The sequence below is a fragment of the Morchella importuna genome (genome assembly GCF_003444635.1).
Source record: "Morchella importuna strain M04M26 chromosome Unknown Morimp01GS014, whole genome shotgun sequence".
Taxonomy (NCBI): Eukaryota; Fungi; Ascomycota; class Pezizomycetes; order Pezizales; family Morchellaceae; genus Morchella; species Morchella importuna.
Genome location: NW_025763411.1, coordinates 523,735 through 545,159, shown reverse-complemented (window position 1 = coordinate 545,159; position 21,425 = coordinate 523,735). Strand labels below are relative to the sequence as shown.

Genomic DNA, 21,425 nt, shown 5'->3' with positions numbered 1-21,425 from the left:
CTATCCCTACTCTGCTCTTTAATTTATAACCTACCTGTGTGTCTAATGATTCTTGTCCCACTCTGCTCTACCAAGTATAGCTATAAAAAATTTCTATTCGACGGTTTCTAACTAGGGATATTAGACTACTCTGCAAGATACAATAATGCTATTAACAGACTACAAGTTTTCCTCCAAGAAGTCAAGAATAGTTTTATATGCATCCTGCGCATTGAATTGCAAATTGATACCATGCCCAGCATCTGGGTGCGTCACAATACTCAACGTCGAGTTTGGGAAGTACGGTTCACTAGATTCCAAGACCCCAGTGCAGTTCCCACCACAGAAGGGAAGATCGTATTGACCGGTGATGATCTACGAGACAATTGAGTTAGCATCAGATATTTCACACGCACAAGTAAGAGGTAAGGCGGTTGGAACATACCAAAACCGGCTTCTCAAAACCAGAGGCCACAAAATCACCCATGCCGATAGTCCATAGCGTTCCGAGTCCAACGGGTCCCTTCTCCTCCTCCGCGTAGTCCAAAGCCTCGGTCGAGAAGAAGGGGTACTTCAAGAAGAAGAATTGGTTCGACCATTTGGTTGCCCAGGTGATGTACTCACTTGCAAAGTCTGCAAATCTCACAGGGTCCTGCAGCCTTGCGATCTCGAAGCCCCATGCAACGAGGGAGGCCTGCATCCACTTGAAGTTATGCCCGTACCCGGTGAGAATGAGTCCGTCAGACAATTCAGGGGTGTCGACTGCCAAGCGGTTGGACAAGATAGAGCCATACGAGTGGCCCACATGGATAACTTTCTCCGGGGTGATTCCGAGGCCGATAGCGTCCTCACGGATAAAGGTGGTGAGTTGTGTCAGGATTTCCAGTTCGACAAAAGACTGGACGTGGGTGTTGGGGTTTGGCTTGGATGATTTGCCATTTCCCAGACGGTCGTAAAAGAAGGTGGAATATCCAGCCGCGAGAGCAGTGTCGACATAAGAATAGTTGCTCCTAGAGACTTCTGGGTCCCAGTAACTAGAATATGTGAGCAATAGATCTAGAAAAAATTGGAGTGATAAAAAGGAAAAGGGCGAAGAGATGGATGATAGAATAACGAGGAGTAATGGGGTTAATACTTCTTGTCAAAACCGATCCCATGGGTAAGGATTTGGATAGTCTTGGAATTGGCACCGGGAGTATCGGGAGTACAGAAACGGGCATTTATGGTGTAATTTCCAGTGACTGTTTCATAGCCAGTCGGTTGCACAGCTTCCTGATCACGAAGTGCGAATTGGAATTGAAGATCAGCAGCCTGCTCGTTTGTCTTGAGCGTAGGAAACGAAAACTGCGCATTTTGAGTGGTGACCTTGAGGCAGACGTCGGTATCGATGCAAATACGTGCAGTAACAAGGGCAGAGGAGGCAAGAGCCAAGAATATAGAGCTTGAATGAACCATGGCGAAAGTCAATGGCTTGAGGTAGAATGAGATGATTGAGGAAGTGGGGAGGTGAAGAGGTGAATCAACTGCTGGGAGGAGGGCTTTTATACCTTAGATCTCTTCCAAATAATACAATAGTGCCAAGAGCCCTGGAATATCCAGTTCGTTATCTTTATGGGGGGCTAAGCATTGATACCCGACTCATTCCATACTCACCAGCTGCTGCGGTCAATAATGTGACCGAAGAAAACTCTATTTTGCCCAGATAATGTCAAATAGTGCCCGGAAACCTGGTTAAATTTGAATATTCTAATAAAAAGATGACTTTACAGAGAGCTAAACCCTATTGATTCCTTCTGCGGGCATAAGCTGCAAGGGCCTACTTTCAAATCATAGATATTCTTCAACTACATATAGCAGTTAGTAATACATGTACATGTATGATGGGGTCTGTAACCGGGAAACTACAATATCTGATTGATCAGTAAATCGTGCAATCCCCCCGGTCATCACGGTACAACGGCAACCCACTGGCTATATATGTATTCTGTTAGTTCTAATCATGCTTAACCATTGTGTTAAAATGTCTCTGTAACTCTTGATATAATTCGTTAACTTTAGGAGGTCTTCATTAAGGCGTGCCTCCTTCTTCGCTGCTTCGGGCTGGGGCGGTGAAAAAAATATACCGCGCCGTAATATTTCGCCAAAGAAAGTTCACGCCGCCTTTATGGTATACCAACATGTAGTAGTGTCTATAGGTTTACCTGAATGCATATAAGGGATGCATGTATCTGCATGTACTCAGGTAACTTCCGAAACGATCCGCTGCACGGCCTAACATGCAGCCTATCATTGTGATCGACTATGTACCTACGTGTAGTATATATCAATATAAGGATGGAATTTCTATGTTTATCGACAACCGATACTGTTTTGCAATTGTTGTACTGTACGATTTTCGAATAATCGAGTTCCAATATCGCCTAATGAAGTCTAGACCTTCCATGGCCAATGCCGCACGCAAGCGTATTCCCTTCTTGATACTGAGATATCAATAAGGATTTTTAATTACTGATAGAACGGTAAAATATCTCATTTGATGTAGAGTATGTAGTTAATTCAGTGCTCAACCAGCTACATATACTTATGTATACATCTAGATGTAGAAAAAACCTATCATTTGTTAACTAATTGTGATCGATGACAATTGCAACCTTGCGCATTGGTAAACTTTTATTTGGAATTTATGTCAAACTAAGCTATGAAAACTCGCCCGCTATATAACGAAAACGCGGTATGGACCAGCGAATTACTTATGGCTGATTACTAACCATTCCTATCCCCGCAGGTGCTGCAGTGCGCAGGCCAAGCCGAGATGTGATAGGTTTAGTCACTGAGTAAGCCGTATCATCTAGCATAAATTCCAAATTATTTGATAAGTGCTTACATGTATATATTAAGTGTTCTTATGGCCCGGAAGATGAGCACGATCGCGCAATCTTCTGCAGGCCATGCGCCAAGGAATATGAGGAATACGGAAGGAATTAAGGAGGAAACACGTATGGTGATAACACGGTCATAGGAGCACCCGGATGGGTATTTCAAATAGTAGATACCAATCATCAGCTAACCCAATATATAATCGTGACGCAGGGGTATTTAGAGTAGTGTATTTGACACCCGCAGATCTAGCGACGTCGTGCGTAGTAAAAATCCTAAATGCACAAGTGACAGATATATACGAGCACGATTGCCCAAAAGCAACATAAAGTCGACCACATTCCTCCTTGGCACCATCTTGGCGATAGAGTCAACGAGCTAGCGACACGATATGTCACTCGGTTATCTGATTTCATTACTAAGGTAGTGGTAGTGTCGACGAGCACAAGAAAAGAAATCGGCCATGTCACCCTTTCGTTCAATGTTTCCGTGTAGATATATATGTATGTACTGATATCACGGGTACTGAAAGCGCTAGTGATAGAATTGAGTTGAAGCTGAACAGTATCAAACCATATAGCTTGGCAACGTTGTCTTGGGAGCATCGTCCTGTGAGAAACGCGTGCGGGATATTAGGTACACGCGCCGCTTAGAGCTTCGGCAAGCTTCGATCTTGCAACCCCACACCTAACCTTACGACATGCTACGCGTACTTTCCAGAGCCCAGACTCGCACTACGAAAAGATACTGATCGTTCGTTTTTTCTTTCTTCAGAAAGGCAAACACTGGTGTCAGCTCCCTTATATCTTTAAAAAGCCTCTAGCTCTGTTTGTTCCCAATCCCTGCTGTTTCTCTCATAAAGCGAGCTAGGATAGCTGACTGCTATGACAGTGTTTGTTCTTAGAGAAAGACATAGCCTTCTTACCACCTTATCCAGAAAACAACAAGTGCCATGAACCGGCTCGAACCCCCCCGAAACTCATCATCTGAAACCGAAATACCACCTCCCCAAGCACCTCATCGTCGCCCGCTAAACGAGTACTCCCTAGAAGAAGTTGAGAACTTTAAGCGTCCAAACACACACAGTGAATTCATAATTGCAAGAGATCTTCTACTTGAGTCATTCGACCTCTCGGACCCCAAACGTCGTGAACAACATCGTATTATTTCCAATTACTGCAATGCCGTAGAGCCAATGTTCCGTCGGAATGAGGAGGTTGAGATTCGAGAACAGGAAAAGCTCATGACACAAGGGGAAAGCACCGACACAAAGAAAGAAAGGAGTGCAAAGAAGGAGTCTGGAAAGAATGCGCACAAGGAAGTCCCCGAAGACTCGGACGATAACAGGCGACGAAAGAGGAAAAAGGCCAAAAAAGCCATGTTGAAGATCTATGCAGATCTCAAGGAGATAAGGAGAAAGAAAGCGGATGTCTTACAGCTAGAGGCAGAGAACAGGCTGCCAAAAAGACGCAAAACCTCGGTAGAACTTAGCCAAATGGAGATTGATACGGATTTGAAGCTGGACAAGGCTATTGCGAAGGTAGCAGAGTTGGAGAGATATCTTGGTTACAACTCGGGGGAGGAGAGCGACCCGGACGAAGAAGGAGCTGTTGGTACGCTGTAGGGCTAGCTGTAGGGCTATCGGATTTTGATACGAATATTCATTTCGGTATACGTACATGGCTGATGGTTATCGGGGATGAAGTTGTGACCGGATTATTCATGGGCATAAACGAGGGTAACAAAACGCGGATTCCTAAAGTTCGGGGCCTCTCATCTGGCAATGTTGCTGAGGGGATGAAAATGATCCGTGTAAACATTGATGGGGGTTAACCTGTGTTTTTGGCGTACATCGAGAATGTAGGTTACACTCGTAGCACAGATCTATTTTAATAGGTTTCGAATCAAAAATAATAATGAGTGGCGTTTCGTAAGTTTTCCTTGTGTTAAGTCCGATCCCAATCTATCAACCGAACATTCTACTGTCTAGGCTCATATCTAGGTATGAGCTAGGACATTCTACCTGTGGTACCGCCGGTCTAATTCATAGCTTTAAAAAAACGTTCTCAGCGCGAGTGAATACAAATCCTATGATAGTTGATTTACGATTATTAGTTTGATACATACATACACAAAGCATCTTCTAGCTACACGTAGTGCCTACTCTACTGAACAGCTCAATTATCTACATACATGCCTAGCCTGTCAAAATACAAGCAATCAGCGAAGATAAACAGAGTAAGCGATATTTAATTGTTCGTATTATCGTGAGATCAAGATCAAGCCGTGAGACACATGTGGCAGATCCACCAGGATAGTTTCATAGAACAAGCTCTTCCACCACAAAATTCCCTAATTGTGGCTCTTAACCCCAGGTAGTGTCTATTATATACTGGATTATAACTATGTACATGTATGTACTTACCACAGTGAGATTGAATCCTCGGGCAGTGTAGTTCAATATTATAGTTAGATTCTGGATTCCTCGCTCCCAGTTTCCCCGCGTTAGTAAACAGTAAACTTGTCTGGAGTGGTTTAGCCGCACTAACCCAAGCCAACGGACGCACAACACCTTGGTACCTTCCCTACCTATCCATGCCATGCCATGCCATGCACCCTCCCACCAGGCCCTTGGCTCCACCCCCCCCCCCCCCCCCGATTTCAAATATTCTCTCCTTCTCTTCTACTCTTGCTGGTCGCTCGGTCAACAACTTGATAGTAAGTTAGTCCGGAAATCAGTCATTTAGATCATGGCGGCTACGACGGAGTCGATTCCACAGGCTCAAGTTACTTCGACCTTTTGGAAATCTGTTCAGTCTTTCCAGCGCGAGTTTCTCAACTTGATGAGTTTCGGCTATCTCGATGACGACGCGGGCGTTTTCGCGCAGGATTCACAACACACAACAAATATTGGAGCTGCGAGTGAAGCAGCTGTAAAGGTGAAGGATGATATACTGGCTGCGGCAGAGAGTTCGAAGGGGGTTGGTAATGTGTTTACATATATTACCAGCCCGTGGGCCGTGGTTTGTTTATTTATGGTGTGTTCCCATGCTGCTTTCATCTCTGCTTTCAAGCTTCGGATTGTTCTATACAAGATGGAATTTGCTTTCTCGAGCCTTTGCGACGGGCCTCCGGAGCTAATAGTGTCACATCTAGGCAGTATTGCTGAACCGAACAATGATTTATGCTTCACTCCGTCGTCCCCTCCGTCTCCCATTGAGGGTAAGATTCCTGATGCGCATCATACCAATCCTCCTGTGTCTTCACCACACCTACAATCTTCTCCTCGCGATGCGTTGTCAGTCTAGCAGCATCTACAGAAACGGGAACCCGAGCGGTGGACTTCTATGGCATGTCGGCCATGCTGGAACCTGGTGGATGTCCGACTCGCAAGCTTGCCAGGCGGTAAAGATGCTCCCTGATGACGAGTGGATTAGCACGGTTGCAGCTTGGCGCGGGCTTTCGCCGCCAGAGGACGCCGGATCGGACTTGGAAGAGCTGTCTCCTCCCTTGGGCAGTTTGCATATGCTATGGCCATTGTATGAGACGTTGTGTTTGAGCCAGTTTGTGGAGATATTTGCATGCGCGGTAACTGGACGGGTCCCGGCGGCCGAGACAGGGATGACGCTGTTGGAACATTCGCTAGCGTTTGCAGAGGCGGAAGCCCAGGCAAAGATGAGACTTTTCGTGATTCGACCACTTATCACCGAAGGGGAGGAAGCGATGGAAGGTTGGACAATCCCGAAGGTTACAAAATCCGAAGAGGAGAAATCAGAATCAAAGCAAGAAGAAGAACAGCGCATCAAAATTTATAGCGGGAAAAATGTCGCTCTAGAGGTTCTTTACATTGCCCTCATCTCAGCGCTTGGCCATCTCACTTCCCATGTTCTCGGAATATTCAACCTTCAATCCCGTTATCGCCTTCTCTCTACCGGAGTATTCGGAATTGCTTTTCTCGTTGGTTTCGCATATGCGCTTCACCGCGGCGGCTCCAGTGGAGTCCTTGACTTCCCAACAGTCTGTGTCGTTGGGTTTATCCCTCACCTTCTTATTTTTACCGGAATCGCCTTCTGTGCAGTCATATATACCTTTGCCCTAACCCTATCCTCCCTGTTCCCACCACCCCCGTCTCCGGCACGTCCAAGTTTCAAGTTAGGCTTCGATAATCTCCGAGCGAATCTGACCCTTAGATCGGTCAGTATCAACATGGCGGATGACTTTTATACAACACTTTTGAAGCTAGGGTTCATGTGCTTGACTGCTGCGTCGGAGGCAACCTATCTCAATGAGGGCCGCGGTGTTCAGCTCCCCGCCTGGACCTGGCTTGAATCCCAGAAAGCAAAAATGTTGGATAGTCAGCGCCGAATGGGGGTCGCAGGTGTCCGAGGTTCCGGGAGTGTAGGAATGATAGAAACCGGAAGAGGGGAAGGACCTTACGCAAGAGAGAGAAAGGATGTCAAAGGCCTTATCGGTTCTCAGAAGACCGCAAACGGTGGAAAATGGAGTGGTGCGGGTGAGATGGTAAGAGGTGCCGGGGTCGTATTAGTTAGGTTTACTACGAGTTGGGTATACCGTGCCCTTGGGAGGCAGCGCAGGGAACCAGCGGTAGGGATAGAACTGGTAGGTGGTGAGGAGCTGTCTGAGAATGAACCGGAATCAGAAGAGAGCAGTTCGTTGTACAACCGCTTTCTTCGAGGCGGCCTTTGGGGCGAAACCGACGAATCAGGAGACTACACCCCTGGGAGCAACGTTGGTGATGACGCCTCAACTACTAGTGGCTATTCTGACGATGAGGATGACCGCAGCACCATAATGTTGACTGATTCTGAATGGGAGTCCGAATCAGAATGTGCCTCCGGTCAAACCACACCTACCCAACGCTCTCCACACCGCCGCCAAAACCACCACAACCATCCTCCTACGTTCGGTGAGATTTTTAGTACCCCTCATGAGCTCGCTACTCTCCTCGACCCCCAAACCCCGGAACAACGAGATCAGGCCCGTGTTATGGCTCGCCATCTGACATCGTCTCAAATACTCACCCGTAGTGGGTACGAGCTCTCACTCGAGGCAGATCGCGCGCTGCTACATCCGGGACAAAATGAAGAGACAACACTAGAGTCAGTACTGCTACATCGTCGCCGTGAGACTCATGCGCATGATCATGACGAAGAGGATGATGAAGGAACAGGAGGTCCGCAATGTGTGGTGTGTCAAAGCGCCCCACGGACAATTCTGGTTTGGCCGTGCAGGTGTTTAGCATTGTGTGAGGATTGTAGGGTGTGCTTGGCGTTGAATAATTTCGCGAATTGTGTTACCTGTAGAAGCCCCTTGGAGGGCTTTAGCAGGATCTATATTCCTTGACCACGCATTGACTGGACTTGGTTCGTTGTGTATAATACATAAGTTGCTAACGGATTTGGGGTGTTGGATATGCTTTGTCTTTAGTGGTCTCTTATTTTTCCTCTTTTGCATTTTTTTGCTGGTACTTCTGTTGCTGTTTTTTTTTGAAGCATTTTTTTTTATAGCATTGCTTTTATTTGGGAACCTTTCAAACTCATACAGTAGAGGGTAAGGAGAAGGAAGAAAACGCAGCCACATATCTCGTATCGTATATACATATGTAGATTAGCTAGATCTTCAAAAAGTAGCCTGACGTATTAGGTTGTGATGGAATTGCGAAATATCGGAATTCCATCGCACCACTCGTTGTGGCATGAAATGTATGTATTTTACTGCTACAGAGTCTTCTTGCCCTATTGAGAGATCATAGATTATCACTCGTGTGTAGCCACAGAAATCAAGGGCTTTACGGATAAAGCGCGTGGGAATATAAGTGCACCAATGACACTTAAAAACAGAGCATTATTTCAATAGATTTGGTGCTCTTGATAGATGGTGAATACATGGGCTAAGAGTTCTTCATGGCAGATGATTACGTTTTACTAGAGTCTTATGTAGTGTGCGAATGTATCTTGGCATGTGTTCAGGTGTACTATGTATTTTACATAAAAGAGACCCGGATTTCTCTCCCCTCCCCTCCGTGAAAACTTGAGTAATCGTCCTTGGGATAAAAACAGTGCGATTTTTCATACCTTCTCCGGAAACTCGACCGTCGTACTTTCGATCTGGTCCTTCTGGATGTTCGACCTTTTCGTCTGTTCTACTGATTTTTCAGCACCCTCGAAAACTACTCATCGTTAGCAGATCCTCGGACCAGGAATCTCAAAAGTGAGTGTGGGCCTACTGAAAGCAAGATCTTCCAAACTTTTATCTTTTGTTTCTGGGAAAGTAAAAAAGATAACTTTTCTAGATTAGCATTGATTCTGATGTTGAAAGAGGGGTAGATTGCTTACCAAGTCCTTCAATGAAGAGCCAGACGGTATACACAATGTAGTATTTCCAACCGATTGCGGAAAGACCGATAGGGTTGACGAATTGGTTGAAGAAAGAAGCGAATCGGGAGAATGTTTGGACGACAACTGTGCCCTTTGCTCTCATGCTGAAGGGGAAGAGTTCGATGGTGTAAGTGTATCTTTGAGTTGTTAGTAGACGTTGACATGAGCTATTTGAAGAATGTAGATACTTACGTTAGTGGGGCACCATTGTAGAATGGATCTGGATGTGGATGTTAGATACCGTCACCGCAGGGGAATCAATGTTAAGGCAAGCTCACAGTAAAGGAAAATCATAGCAACAACTGCAGAAGCGGCCCTCGTATCGTGAGTGTCCGCAAAACTCGCACTCGCTCCAGTCCACGCCGCAAAGGTAATAAACATCCCAGTCACACTGGTCAGATACATAACCCTTCTCGGTGTCAGACTGACAAGATAACTGGCCAAAAATCCTGTTACCAAATTCCAGCAATTCAATCCTAGATTAACCTTGTTCTGGGTTCTCTTTGATGTGATCCCTACGGTCTCTAGGACACGGGCAAGATAATACGAAACCAGGCCGTTGCCACTCCACTGACTAAAGGTTCCAATGAAGGCGACAAGAGCACATCGTTTGATGTTTGCCTTGGTGGAGATGAGTTCGCCCCAGGTATGATTTTTTTGCTCCATGTCCATTTGAATGGTGGCTATCATCTCGGCGTATTCGGCTTTGACGAATTCATTGTTTGGGTCGCCTTCGCCGTGGTATTTCACGAGGATGTCATACGCCTCTTTTGCGCGGTCCTTGGAAACCAGCCATCTGGGGCTCTCGGGAACACCCCTAGGTAAAGGTTTAGTTTCAAAGTAGCTGGTTGAGGGTTTGGGGGAGCTTACCAGATAAAACAAAGCTGGAATGCGGATGGCACGAGTTGAAGGACTGAAGGGATACGCCAGGCCCAATCTAAAGGGGGTCCGCGTGAGCATCTTTTTAGGAAGGAATTTTCTTGCCTACGTACCAGTGGGGATTTGGAAAGTGCCCAAAGTTACACCAGCTGCAATAATGCCCCCGATATACCTAACATCATCAACAACCATTAACCAATTAAAAGCTTTTAGTCTCAACTTAGAGATACTCACCAACTTACGTTGAATGCTGAAGTCAACACCGCGCGTTCCTTATGGTATGCCAGTTCCCCAATAAGCTGAGAACCTCCTACAACACAAGCAAAGCTGTTTTCAGTATTTATCGACGTAGTTGAGGGTTCGTGCCTTACCTGATAACGCAAATGGGATTCCCATTCCAAGCACAAAGCGGGAGGCAAGAAACATCCCCACTATTCTTTTATATTAAAGCTGTGTTTAAGAGGTTCTAACCGCAGGAAAACTTACAGTGTACTGAGCACGTTTGTAATATCGCGCCAACTACCATGATGATGCTTCCAACAATGATAGAAATCCTACGTCCATACCTGTCGTTGACCCAGGGGACAATAGGCATCATTGACAAGGCTCCAAGCGAGTATATTGAGTTCATGATCCCAAGAATAGCCCCTCGGGGGTGATTGAAGTCTTATGGTATGTTTAGTAGCTATTCTCCAAATATATATAGGCATACTGAATCAGGTTTGCATACAGGCATCCCAGGTATTAACAGCCTGCAATCCATTCATGATAGATCCATCAAAGCCTGACGTCCATTCGACCCCCATAGCCGCAGGAACTAGAAACATGTATAGGCTTCGAAGATTCGGTTTTTTGTACCATGGCGTATGATCATTTTTAACAAGATCAATGAATTTTGCGTTCACGGTAGCAGGTGGAGACATCGCGTTTGATTATTGCTGAACCTGGGATTGAACTACAGAACCCACAAAGTAAAACCGGGAAAAGGACAGCGTCCTCTATTTCTATTCACAACTAGTTCATCTAGATTTCAGGTTTAACACTTTTTTTTTTTAAAGATTTCCCCCATGCAAGTAAGCAGCTCCCCATGCCCCGCCCCTCTATTCCGTTGATTACAGGGGTTTATCCGGATATCTCGACCTTTGTGGGGAATTCCCCCGCATTTTTTAAGAATTGCGTTTAGGCGAATATAGTTGAGGCGAAAAAATAATATAAAGCGTCTCTATTTAGCCAGCTCGTTCCGGGTTCTTGCTTTCTCGCGAATCCATCTCGTGGAGCGGTGGTTGAGAATGATCGAATTGTCGTTCCATTCCCCGTTTACGTTTGTTGATCATTAGACTATTAGGAAGGGTTCGCTAGGATCCTAGTCGCGGATGTGTTCGCGGCTCCCCGGAAGCAAATTCTGGGGTGCATGTCTGGGTAGATTTTGAGATCTATTCGCACTTTAGACAAGGCAAGAGCTGACTCTTAAACGGTCATCTCGGTGTTTAGTACTATATAGCCCCGAGATCTAACTAAGAGTAGTGATTTTATAGTAAACCGCCCCCTTCGTTGAACGCGGGTGGTCTGTCTCGTTCGTGAGCTCATTATGGGCTGGTATTTGATAACTGTCGGGCTACAGTATCTGTGCCACTCTCGTGCCTACAGTATACCTAAACACTTAAAGCAGACCGCAAAGAACCTTCAAATTACTTTAAAAACGACCACGTGAGGATACTGGCGATTATTGGATACACTTGCGCAAGGGAGAATAGGCAAAGTGCGTTGCAGTACACGAGCCAAGGCGGAATTTAATTTCCGTTGGGATTCACGTCACAAGAAGCTGCCTGGATATGTGATAGCACATCTGAAAGAATAAGCATAAACTGAGCATTGTATCTGAGTGCATATGTCAATGCAACTTGGGCCACACACCATACGTGTGGTGCATACTAACGACATTTCTCTAGTTATGCCTTGAAAAGAGGTTTCTTGCGTGTTGGAGCATGCCCGCCTTTCCTCCTGGAAAATGACCGATTGGAACAAAAAATATAGCAAGATCGTGGGATATGTATTGTATCATTGTTGTTTTTCCAACCCGAATCTGTACATGGGATAAGATATAACTATGTACGTATATTGAGTAAAATACCACTAGCTTCTTAGTATACCGCCGGCTTTCTTCACTTCAAGGAGAGCGCCCAAATAGAGATTGAGGTTGTCTCATAGTCTTTTTTCTTCATACTTGACTTTCTCGCGCTATAGTTGATGATATAGTTTGAAGGCTTTGGGCTTCAGTTATGCCAATCTAGGTTAGTTTAGAGGGAGAGATCTGCAAGCCTAAAAATATAACATAGGTAGACAAGGTTGGAGATGAGTCCATACATGGACTGGTCTAATGGCTCCTCAGAAGATTATAATCTCAAGATGGGGTGTTGCGTGCTTTGCGATCATTAATTATCACTCTGCGCCAAGCCGACGAGCTTCTGTCAGTGTGTGGCCCACGAGGACACTCGAGGCGAGGTTTGGATGTGTCCTCGAGATACCTTTTCCTCGTCGATCTCTGTTCTTGTCTGTCCTCGAAGTCCGGCACTGCTGTCCTCGAAGTCCGGCACTGCTGTCCTCGAGGACGATAAAGGAATGACCCGGTAAACCGAAAAAGGAAAAAAAAAAAAAATTGATATTCCTCAAAATGAAAGCTATTTTTATTCATGATCTCATCAAATTAGGGTATATTAAGTGTTTAATATAGCCAAGAATTGTCCTTGAAAGTCCTCGAGACAAGGTCAGATATTGTCCTCGAGGTTCTTTGTCCTTTTGGATCACTGTAATTGCGTGTCATCGAGGACATGTCCTCGAGGCAAGGACCCAAGGACGCTCGCCCTCGTAGAAGCCCTCTGTGTTCTAGGCACAAACGTGCCCAACATGTAGCCATCCAGCTCGAAGTCTGGCTGGCTTTGAATGTCCGTGTTCCGGGATGCGATCCAAACACAGCAGTGAGATGCGGCAAACACTCCACCTAGATGGGTAATTAGGCAACCCCCGATCAATCACTGTAGGTTTGGGTAGGTCTATAGTGGGAGCATAAGGAGGCTGGAACGTTGGCGGTGACAAATGAACGTTGGAGTGTGTGCTATGCTGTGCGTTTGTTGAGATGTTGCTATCCACGGCTGCCTATGAGGAACTACGGTACGGCCGTAGTTTGACTAGAACCCGTCCGCCAGTGCGTTGGCGTTTGTTGCTGGCCATTCAAAGGCGTAAAGATGGGTAATAACCCAATGCTCAGCTAGCTGTATCTTGGTACAGAACACCCCGCGGTTGATTTTCGATACCGTTTTTTTGTCCCAGTTGACGTGATTTCCACAGTACCGTACAGTGATCTGGAGCGTCAGGTTCCCGCGGCACCCTGGTGCAGGTCAACCAGCTTTCCCTAGGTCCCAAAGGTTTGAGAGGCGGTGCGTCAGCACCTCCGGTAAGCGGGTTGGAGAGGAGCATAGGGCTTGATGAATTATGTGGTTGATTGATGAGGATGTGGAGAAAGCCTCCGTCTAGAAGTACATTTTCATGGCGTCGAGCCGTGAGAAACTCTTTCGTTCACTGGACCGAACCGTTCTGTTGCCCACGCGTAGTACTGCGTCGATACTGATGATTTCTTGGAACGTTTTGTTTCGTAGCCGTCCACTTTTTTTTTCAAATCAGGCTGAGGATCGCAGTCGTTTCTGCAGGTGGTTTGGGTTTCTGGTCAGTAGGCCGGTGCCACTACCTATGCAATCACACTTGTTCGCGGAATTGTGAAAGTCTCAAAGGTGATTAGATGGCGCAGAGGGGAACGTTTGAGGAGCAGGTGCATAGAAGGGGAAGATATAATTGAAGGCATTGGGGTGGGGGGCTAGGACATATTATCACAGGTAGGGTAAGAGGATTTTCTTTTTAGGGATGCATAGGACTCAGATTATTGTTGAACAGCATGCAGGTGTTAGCGAATGAGATGTTTTTCGGCCGGGCTAGTAAGTATCTCACTACTGGACTTCTACACTACATGTACTGTCTGAAGCTTAGAATCGGCAATAAAAGTCATATTTGATTCATTTGATATGTAACGTGCCTCAACAAACCACTCCCCACAAAGATTTCTTTTCAAGCACCACATCTCACTCGGGCGCCACACTCGTTATCAAATATTATCCCTGAGCAGCCCGGTCCAGATCAAAACTGCATGCTTAACTGTGTGTAGCAGTCGTGATAGAGACAACCTCAGAGTTGTAAGTTCTGGCACGGCTGCTCGACAGAATCCCCCTCATTGGCCTAGTTTCTCTCCATATTCGGTTAGGGTACTGATCTCAAACGTGGCAAGAGATAGCAAGATCGATACCCCGCTAACCCCACAAAATTCAGAAAAAGCTATTGAACCCGACCCCAACAACACTCACAATCTCACATAGCTAGAGTCAATAGACCCCGGAAGTCTCCAAAGGATTCAAGATGCTTATTCCAAACAAGTATGTCTACTTGCTCGCCTTAATGGTTAACCTCCCGGCGCTGACAGGCTGGGCGGTACGGACAGCTTCACCCCAATCCGAGCCTGTATCTTTGATATGGATGGCCTTCTCATCGACTCCGAAGATATCTACACCAAGGCAATCAACATAATCCTGCGCGAGAACGGCCGCCCCGAAATGCCATGGAGTATCAAAGCGCAGCTCCAAGGCCGCCCCGGGCCTGCTGTACGTCATGCTCTTCCCCCCTCAGCCCCGGTCACAGAGACCTCATTAACAATCCAAACAAACTTTAGGCAACCAAAATCTTCATGGACTGGGCGCAACTCCCGATTCCTTATGACCAGTATAAAGTGCGCCTGGCGGAGCTGCACCGCGAATACTTCCCTACCTGCGGGCCTCTCCCCGGTGTCCTAGATATGTTGGACACGCTAGCAGCGTCCTCTTCCGCTTCGGTGCCCCACGAGAAGATGGAGATGGCGTTGGCAACCTCGTCGGTGGGTGTCAATGTTGAGTTGAAGACAGCTCATATGAAGCATCTTTTTAAGCACTTTCCCGAATCTCAGAGAATTGTCGGCGATGACCCACGAGTACCTCAGGGGAGAGGAAAGCCGGCGCCAGATATCTATTTGCTAGCCTTGAGATTAATTAATGAACGGAGAGCGAGTGAGGGAAAGGGTGAGATTCGCCCCGAAGAATGTCTGGTGTTTGAAGACTCGGTTCCGGGAGCGGAGTCGGGGAGAAGGGCGGGAATGAAAGTCGTGTGGGTACCGCATCCGGGGCTGTTGAAAGAGTACAAAGGAAAGGAGGATTTGGTATTGGCGGGAAGGATGGGTGAGGCGAATAGAGATGATGGACACGGGTTGGTTTTGGATAAGGGGACGCCCGGGGAGATTGGTGATGGAGGTGGAGAGTTGAGGGACACGCTGGAGAATTTTGATTATGCAAGATATGGAATCTTGTTGAATAATTAGATAAGTGGGTGTGGCGATTGGTTGATGAAGATCGGAGTCGGGTGAATATTTGCAAGAAGCGGTATTTGAGATACCCCGTGGCCGTATTGTGTTTCTATTGAATACCAGTGCTTACACAAATTTTGAATCTCATGAATCGCCTTTTTTTTTTTTACTCCTTCACATTATTTGGAGGCCCTCTAGGGCCTGGTTCAAGACTCCGTCATGAAAGATCACCCGACGCGAATTGATATATTCTCATCCCTATTGGGTTATTCGTTGTACTAAGGCCACTCTATTACCCGTGCATAAATTTAATTATTGTATTAATTGTTGTGTGAGACAAGCTTCCCAGGTATGAAAAAGAAATTTTTCGGGCGGACGAACAATCACCCCGAACGCCTGGGTTGCGATTTCGCTTGATGGATCCAGTAAATGTTATCATTTACCAAAATGCCAAGACTAATTCTTAATCTAGCCGAGGTATAAAATCTTGGATCCTCGAAAGAAAAAAAAATGCACAGAACGTAGACCGTGTGCACCTGTGCCGAGAATGTACCTGTGCCGAGCATCTTATCTGATCTCTAGGGATCCGCTCCAAATGGTGGCTAAAATGCTGCCTTTATTATAAGGTGCTCGGCACAGGTACATGCTCGACACAGGTGCACACGGTCTAACCCCTTAAAATTGGCTGTCTCGCGATCGGGGATGTAATTCCCCCGCTTTGCTTCTAGATGCCATATTTGGACCCAAAACTCGGCTACTGCGGAGTACGGCACGGCAGTAGGGTTAGTATTTGCCTCTCACGAAGTGATTCCTGAGAGAAGTTGAGATACTTCACTATTTTCGTTAAATAGTAGCAGGAAGTACCCCAGAGTGTACTAGAATTTAGTGGTAATAATGACTCCAGAATATTGTATTAGTGATGGGAATTACTCCCAGCGTGACTGATTTAGAGTTTCCCGAGTGTCACCCCACGGGAATGATGTCTCACAGCTCGGAGTTCACGGAGGCCCTGGAACCCGGTGCCCCCACTGCCCACTGACAGCCTCTCATCTCAAACTGCACCGTAGATCTCGCATCACGTGCTTACCGCTCTCCCTTGCATCACTTACCTACTTCAAGCTTATCACTCCGGAAATAATCGCCCCGCCTCCTAGCAAACACACCCCCGACTCCGACCCGATTTATACATATAAATTATGTCGCTCCCACAAGCTACCACCGCCGCCTCTTCTTCGGCCACAGCAGAAGACACGGAGATGTTTGACGAACAGCAGGACTACATCAGGAGCCTCGAGCGATGCTCGCAGCCCGCGGACCCGCTAGGCGCTAGTGCGTTCCCGAGTGTCAAGGTGGACGTCGATGAGGATATGACTATGACAACAAGCTCCAGTGCTACTGCCACTGAACATGAGCTTGGGTTTGGAGAGCGCTTTCCAGAAGAGGAGGAAAAGGTAAGCTCCTGGCGCGACTGTTGGCGCAACGTGACTGTACTGTGGAAGGGTGTCGCTGACTTTAGGCTACCATAGCGCTTATTGGCCGAATCCAACTCATACCGGTTATCTGGCAACACACTCTTTACATCCTCTCTGTTCATGGCTGCCTTGGACGCCTACAACCTTGCACTGGAATATTGCCCCGTGTATCTGACCTATGAGGCCGCCACAATTCACAATAATATCTCTGCGGTCCATTTGAAGCTTCAGAATCCCGCAGAGGCTGTCAAGAGCGCTACAAAGGCGTTAGAAGGCCGGCCTGGATGGTCGAAGGCTCTGTATCGCCGCGCAAAGGGCAGGGAGGCTATTGGTGGCTGGTCAAGTTTACAGGGTGCACATGAGGACTACATGGCTTTGCTGGAGAAAAACGGTGAGGGGTTAACCGAGAGAGAGAAGAGGGACTTGGAGGAGAAAGTGAAGTGGTTGCCAAGAAGGATTGAGGAGGCAAGAGAGAAGGATACATGTGAGGTTTTGGGGAAGTTGAAGGACGTGAGTTTCCCTGTGTGAAGGAGATCCAGGAGCGCACCTGCTAATCTGCGGCCACAGCTGGGTAATGGATTGCTGAGACCATTTGGACTGAGCACGGATAATTTCGGAATGGTGAAGGATGAAAAGACAGGAGGATATAGCTTGTCGTTTGGGAAAGGCGCTGGAAAGCGATAGTTCCTGAAGTAATTTTCGTGTGTTTCTTGGGATGGCGCGTACGGTCTGTTTTCCTTCTCATAATTTCATTATATTCTCTCCAAACACTGCGGCAAGCGTTTTCGTTTTTTCTTTCTTTAATATACCTAGGAATTATACTGTAAATTAGATGGGTGGGGGATGATTTTACCAATTGCACATATCAAACTATAACATCCAGAAATCCAGCGGGACTTTCCAGTGAAGCGGAAGTACCCGTGTTAGTGTATGGTTACCCCGGAGTCCTACCCGCTCCAGTTTCAGTTACGTGATGTCCATGCCATAAGACACCGGCCCTTCGAGCAATCAACGTGTCGAAATTAATATAAATTAGCAACTTGGTTGTCTGAATAATTTGCCTATAGCTCTGACAAATTATGATTCATAGTGAATATAGTTCAAAGCAGTATTCATCAAGAGTAAGGTTATAGTTGATCGATTGCTTGTAGATCGCGCCTCTAGTTGTACAAGTCAGCTAGGCGCTCGAGGTAGGAGGATGAAGAATGCCTAGGTACATATATTGGGTGATTATATAAACAATTGTACCTACGAGTGTTAGCAAGGTGCACCGCTGATCTAACCTTATTTATTCTAGGCCTGCATGCTGCGCACGAGGCACACACTTTGGTGACTGGGCTCTATGACCATTGTCATATACAGCTCATGGATTAAATAGAATCACAAGGAATCACTCATCCTAACCACCCCCGCCATGACAAAAACCACAGTATCGCGTCAAAAGTGAAGAAATCCAGATACCAGAAACGATATCTTGAGGGTATTCATATCCTCCCTACAGAGAGGAAATTGCAGCCTTGATCAATTGAGGATTGATGAATAAGGCTCTTCCTGTTCGTCTATGTTCTCCGCCCAATGTGTGTTCTAGCAGTAGCCTAACCTTTCTCTTCAGAGCCCAAATTTATGTGTTGAGAACAACTATCAAGTACGGACTCGGTAAGTGGTTGGCCCATTGTTTGGTAGTTGTTAGTAGTTTTTTACTTGCGTATTAGCTGGAAATAATTACCCACCATCGAGTTTGGGCCTGAGGTAGAGACAGGTAAGGGGGATTAGAGATATAGGTAGACCGTGATCTAAGCTCCGCTCATTAGGGTGGTTTTAGGCCTCTCGGGTAGTTTTTAGTTATCGAATAGTCTAAGGGTTCGATTTCATGGGCTTCTGCAGATCTTGATTTGAGAGCGAGAATTCAGCCATGTAGGCAGTAGGTAGAGTCCGCTAGCCAGTAAACCCAACTATCATCCGGAACTATGGTCGATGATTTAGCTTCGCACTCGTTCAGGCTAGCTCGAGAAATTAAGGACGTTCTCGCCATGCCCTGTACTTTTGATATAAGGCTGTACATGTGTGTTTAGAAGGTCCTGGAAGTGATTTGAGAATTTAGTGTTTGCACCAACTGCAACCAACTGAATCGAAGAACAACAGACCTAAGGCCAAGACAATCGAGATGTATGCACGCTTAGACAGGATGAAACTAGACCCTAGAGGGGGAGGGCCTACAAGAGTAGTAGCCGTCGAAAAGCTCAAATATAACGGATCGCTGCCACTATTATATTAACGTGAGCCACGATTATCAATTCTCATCGCATGAGACTTACTAGAGGGACTGGGAGATTTATCCCCTATAAGATACCTTCGAGCTGACCGTGATTGTTGGTATTAGTGAACTTTCTGAGGAGAAGATCGAGGACTTTGCACCTTGCATCTTTCTCCCGACAACTTAACTTCCATACAACAATGAGGGAGTTGAGATTGCGATATTGTTGAAAAACCTCGCCCGAGGCGAGATTAGCGAGGACTCTTTTTATTCGGGTCTCGACGGTCTTTTCTCGACTCTTGGGGCCTTTTGGCTGTCCCAGCAGCAGAATGTGGGGTTATACATGATGTAGTTTAGAAGCATCCGAAGAATGCCAAGGAATATATCTGGCCGCGATGGAGAGCTAGAGGCTCCGGAGTAAACATAAAGAGTACCGATATTTCTGGGATATACGCCCATGGGCTTAAAGCAAAGTAGTGGGAGGAAAACTAGTGGTGTATGCATATTCCCGTGACTTAAGCCAATCAGCAAGCACTTTTCTACCAGTACTTTGCTTTAAGCCCATGGGCGTATATCCCAGAAATATCGGTAGCCCCGACGCTAGGAGGCAGCAGCTTCCTCACCCTATCAGGATACAGTTTAACAAAACACAAAGTTTCATGTTTATCACAAACACCAGCTTGCATCATCGCCCGACCGCCCTGTATATTTACCGGAATTAAGGAATATATGGATCATAGGTAGTCACTCGTCGCTATTGGGAGTTCTAAAGGAGCGACATCTTCGAGCGAATTTGTGAGATCGAGATGTAAAAATCATATTTATAATTTTGTTAGAAGAGTGCTATAGCATCGAGGATAAGAAGATGAAACCATACATCGCCCTCAAAACCAATCCATACGTCCAACTCTTATTAGTTCTTTTAATGCCGGAACAACCGTTGACGATGTGGGGATACGGTTCTTACGAAATTTAAACCCAAAGGCCCCATAGTCCCCCGAAATCTCTCATGAAGTACTTCACCGCCCTTTCTCTATAAATTACAAGACCGATTTGGTCTAAGCCGTAAGGAGCCTGTAATAAGGCCTTTGTCTATTAGCATTACTTACATCTCAAAGTACATCAAAATTAAGGAATTTCGTCAGGTTTGGAGGCTGAGAAACTTTAGATATTGCTTTTTGGTGTAAATAAGGTTAATTTGGGAATCACGTGGTATAATACGTATTCAGGTTCTTGACGTCAAATTGCGCGATTTGGGGTTGATTAGGTGTACTATAGTAAAAAGCAACGATATTACAGCAAATCTAATATCTAATCTATTCTGGTATTACGCAATTAATCCTCCTCCTCCTCCCCGTCGTCGTCAGATGCCTCTTCGGCACCTGAATTGGCATCTGAATTGGCGCCAGAATCGACATCTACATCTTTACATCCACCCCCATTAATCGGTGCTACAGGCGCAACAGGGACATCGACGGCAGTACGTGATACGGCAGGAGCGGGTGCATCTTCGTCGTCAGAAATATCGTAGGGGCTTGGTAAGGTGCCGTACCGGGGGTCGGTGTCGGTTATGGCGTAATCCTTCTGATTGCCATGCTTATATTTTGCTTTTTTAACCTTATGGGGCGTATTGCGAAATGCTCGACTGAACTCTGAATTAAGTATTCATCTTTCCCCTTCTTCCAAAGGTGCCCAATACCTTTCCCCAGAACTCCAAATCATTACCTAACCGAACCTAAGGGAGGATGTTCTGGATAAACACCCTACTATTCCTATACAGTCTAGGACAAAGCTCTAAATGATAGCTAATAGGAGTAGTTTGGGCAGAGATCATTCTCCACATTTCATAATATGTGTAGGCCTCTGGCATTTTACTAGACCCTCTTGGAATAGCTTGGTGGCCGTGCTGGTGGTAGTGGCTCGAAACAGGTAGGACAGGTATCAATTGGGGTAGCCATGGTGCGAACCACCAAACCTGGATAGAGATACCAGAGCTAACACTGATAAACCCGCAGAGAAATCCACGAAAATAAGCACGCCAGCCCTAAGGATGGCTATAGCGGAGTTGGTAGGGAGAGGATGCCTTTAACGGCCTCCGGCGGTGTGCTCGATATGGCTGAGATCTCAGACCG

The 21,425-nt window shown here is 46.3% G+C and overlaps 7 protein-coding genes across 7 annotated transcripts; 4 read left to right on the top strand and 3 right to left on the bottom strand.

Annotated features, from left to right (window-relative positions):
• Positions 1 to 159: 159 nt before the first annotated feature.
• LAJ45_05323 (uncharacterized protein) lies at positions 160 to 1,434 on the bottom strand (the record flags this gene model as incomplete). The annotated part of the gene is made up of 3 exons (XM_046114894.1): positions 160 to 354; positions 425 to 1,013; positions 1,115 to 1,434. The coding sequence occupies 3 exons, from the start codon at positions 1,432 to 1,434 to the stop codon at positions 160 to 162; spliced, it is 1,104 nt and encodes a 367-aa protein (XP_045971931.1).
• Positions 1,435 to 3,808: 2,374 nt separating this feature from the next.
• On the top strand, positions 3,809 to 4,480 carry LAJ45_05322 (uncharacterized protein; the record flags this gene model as incomplete). The annotated part of the gene is made up of 1 exon (XM_046114893.1): positions 3,809 to 4,480. The coding sequence occupies one exon, from the start codon at positions 3,809 to 3,811 to the stop codon at positions 4,478 to 4,480; it is 672 nt and encodes a 223-aa protein (XP_045971930.1).
• A 1,126-nt stretch (positions 4,481 to 5,606) lies between these two features.
• Positions 5,607 to 8,201, top strand: LAJ45_05321 (uncharacterized protein; the record flags this gene model as incomplete). The annotated part of the gene is made up of 3 exons (XM_046114892.1): positions 5,607 to 5,894; positions 6,013 to 8,064; positions 8,181 to 8,201. 3 exons carry the CDS (start codon positions 5,607 to 5,609, stop codon positions 8,199 to 8,201), a joined length of 2,361 nt encoding a protein of 786 aa, XP_045971929.1.
• A 744-nt stretch (positions 8,202 to 8,945) lies between these two features.
• Positions 8,946 to 11,056, bottom strand: LAJ45_05320 (uncharacterized protein; the record flags this gene model as incomplete). The annotated part of the gene is made up of 10 exons (XM_046114891.1): positions 8,946 to 9,046; positions 9,213 to 9,391; positions 9,447 to 9,474; positions 9,533 to 10,071; positions 10,125 to 10,191; positions 10,247 to 10,305; positions 10,368 to 10,443; positions 10,505 to 10,564; positions 10,620 to 10,799; positions 10,864 to 11,056. 10 exons carry the CDS (start codon positions 11,054 to 11,056, stop codon positions 8,946 to 8,948), a joined length of 1,482 nt encoding a protein of 493 aa, XP_045971928.1.
• A 3,538-nt stretch (positions 11,057 to 14,594) lies between these two features.
• On the top strand, positions 14,595 to 15,582 carry LAJ45_05319 (uncharacterized protein; the record flags this gene model as incomplete). The annotated part of the gene is made up of 3 exons (XM_046114890.1): positions 14,595 to 14,611; positions 14,677 to 14,836; positions 14,905 to 15,582. 3 exons carry the CDS (start codon positions 14,595 to 14,597, stop codon positions 15,580 to 15,582), a joined length of 855 nt encoding a protein of 284 aa, XP_045971927.1.
• A 1,181-nt stretch (positions 15,583 to 16,763) lies between these two features.
• Positions 16,764 to 17,723, top strand: LAJ45_05318 (uncharacterized protein; the record flags this gene model as incomplete). The annotated part of the gene is made up of 3 exons (XM_046114889.1): positions 16,764 to 17,018; positions 17,094 to 17,549; positions 17,607 to 17,723. The coding sequence occupies 3 exons, from the start codon at positions 16,764 to 16,766 to the stop codon at positions 17,721 to 17,723; spliced, it is 828 nt and encodes a 275-aa protein (XP_045971926.1).
• Positions 17,724 to 20,628: 2,905 nt separating this feature from the next.
• Positions 20,629 to 21,015, bottom strand: LAJ45_05317 (uncharacterized protein; the record flags this gene model as incomplete). The annotated part of the gene is made up of 2 exons (XM_046114888.1): positions 20,629 to 20,938; positions 20,993 to 21,015. The coding sequence occupies 2 exons, from the start codon at positions 21,013 to 21,015 to the stop codon at positions 20,629 to 20,631; spliced, it is 333 nt and encodes a 110-aa protein (XP_045971925.1).
• Between the last annotated feature and the right edge of the window lie 410 nt (positions 21,016 to 21,425).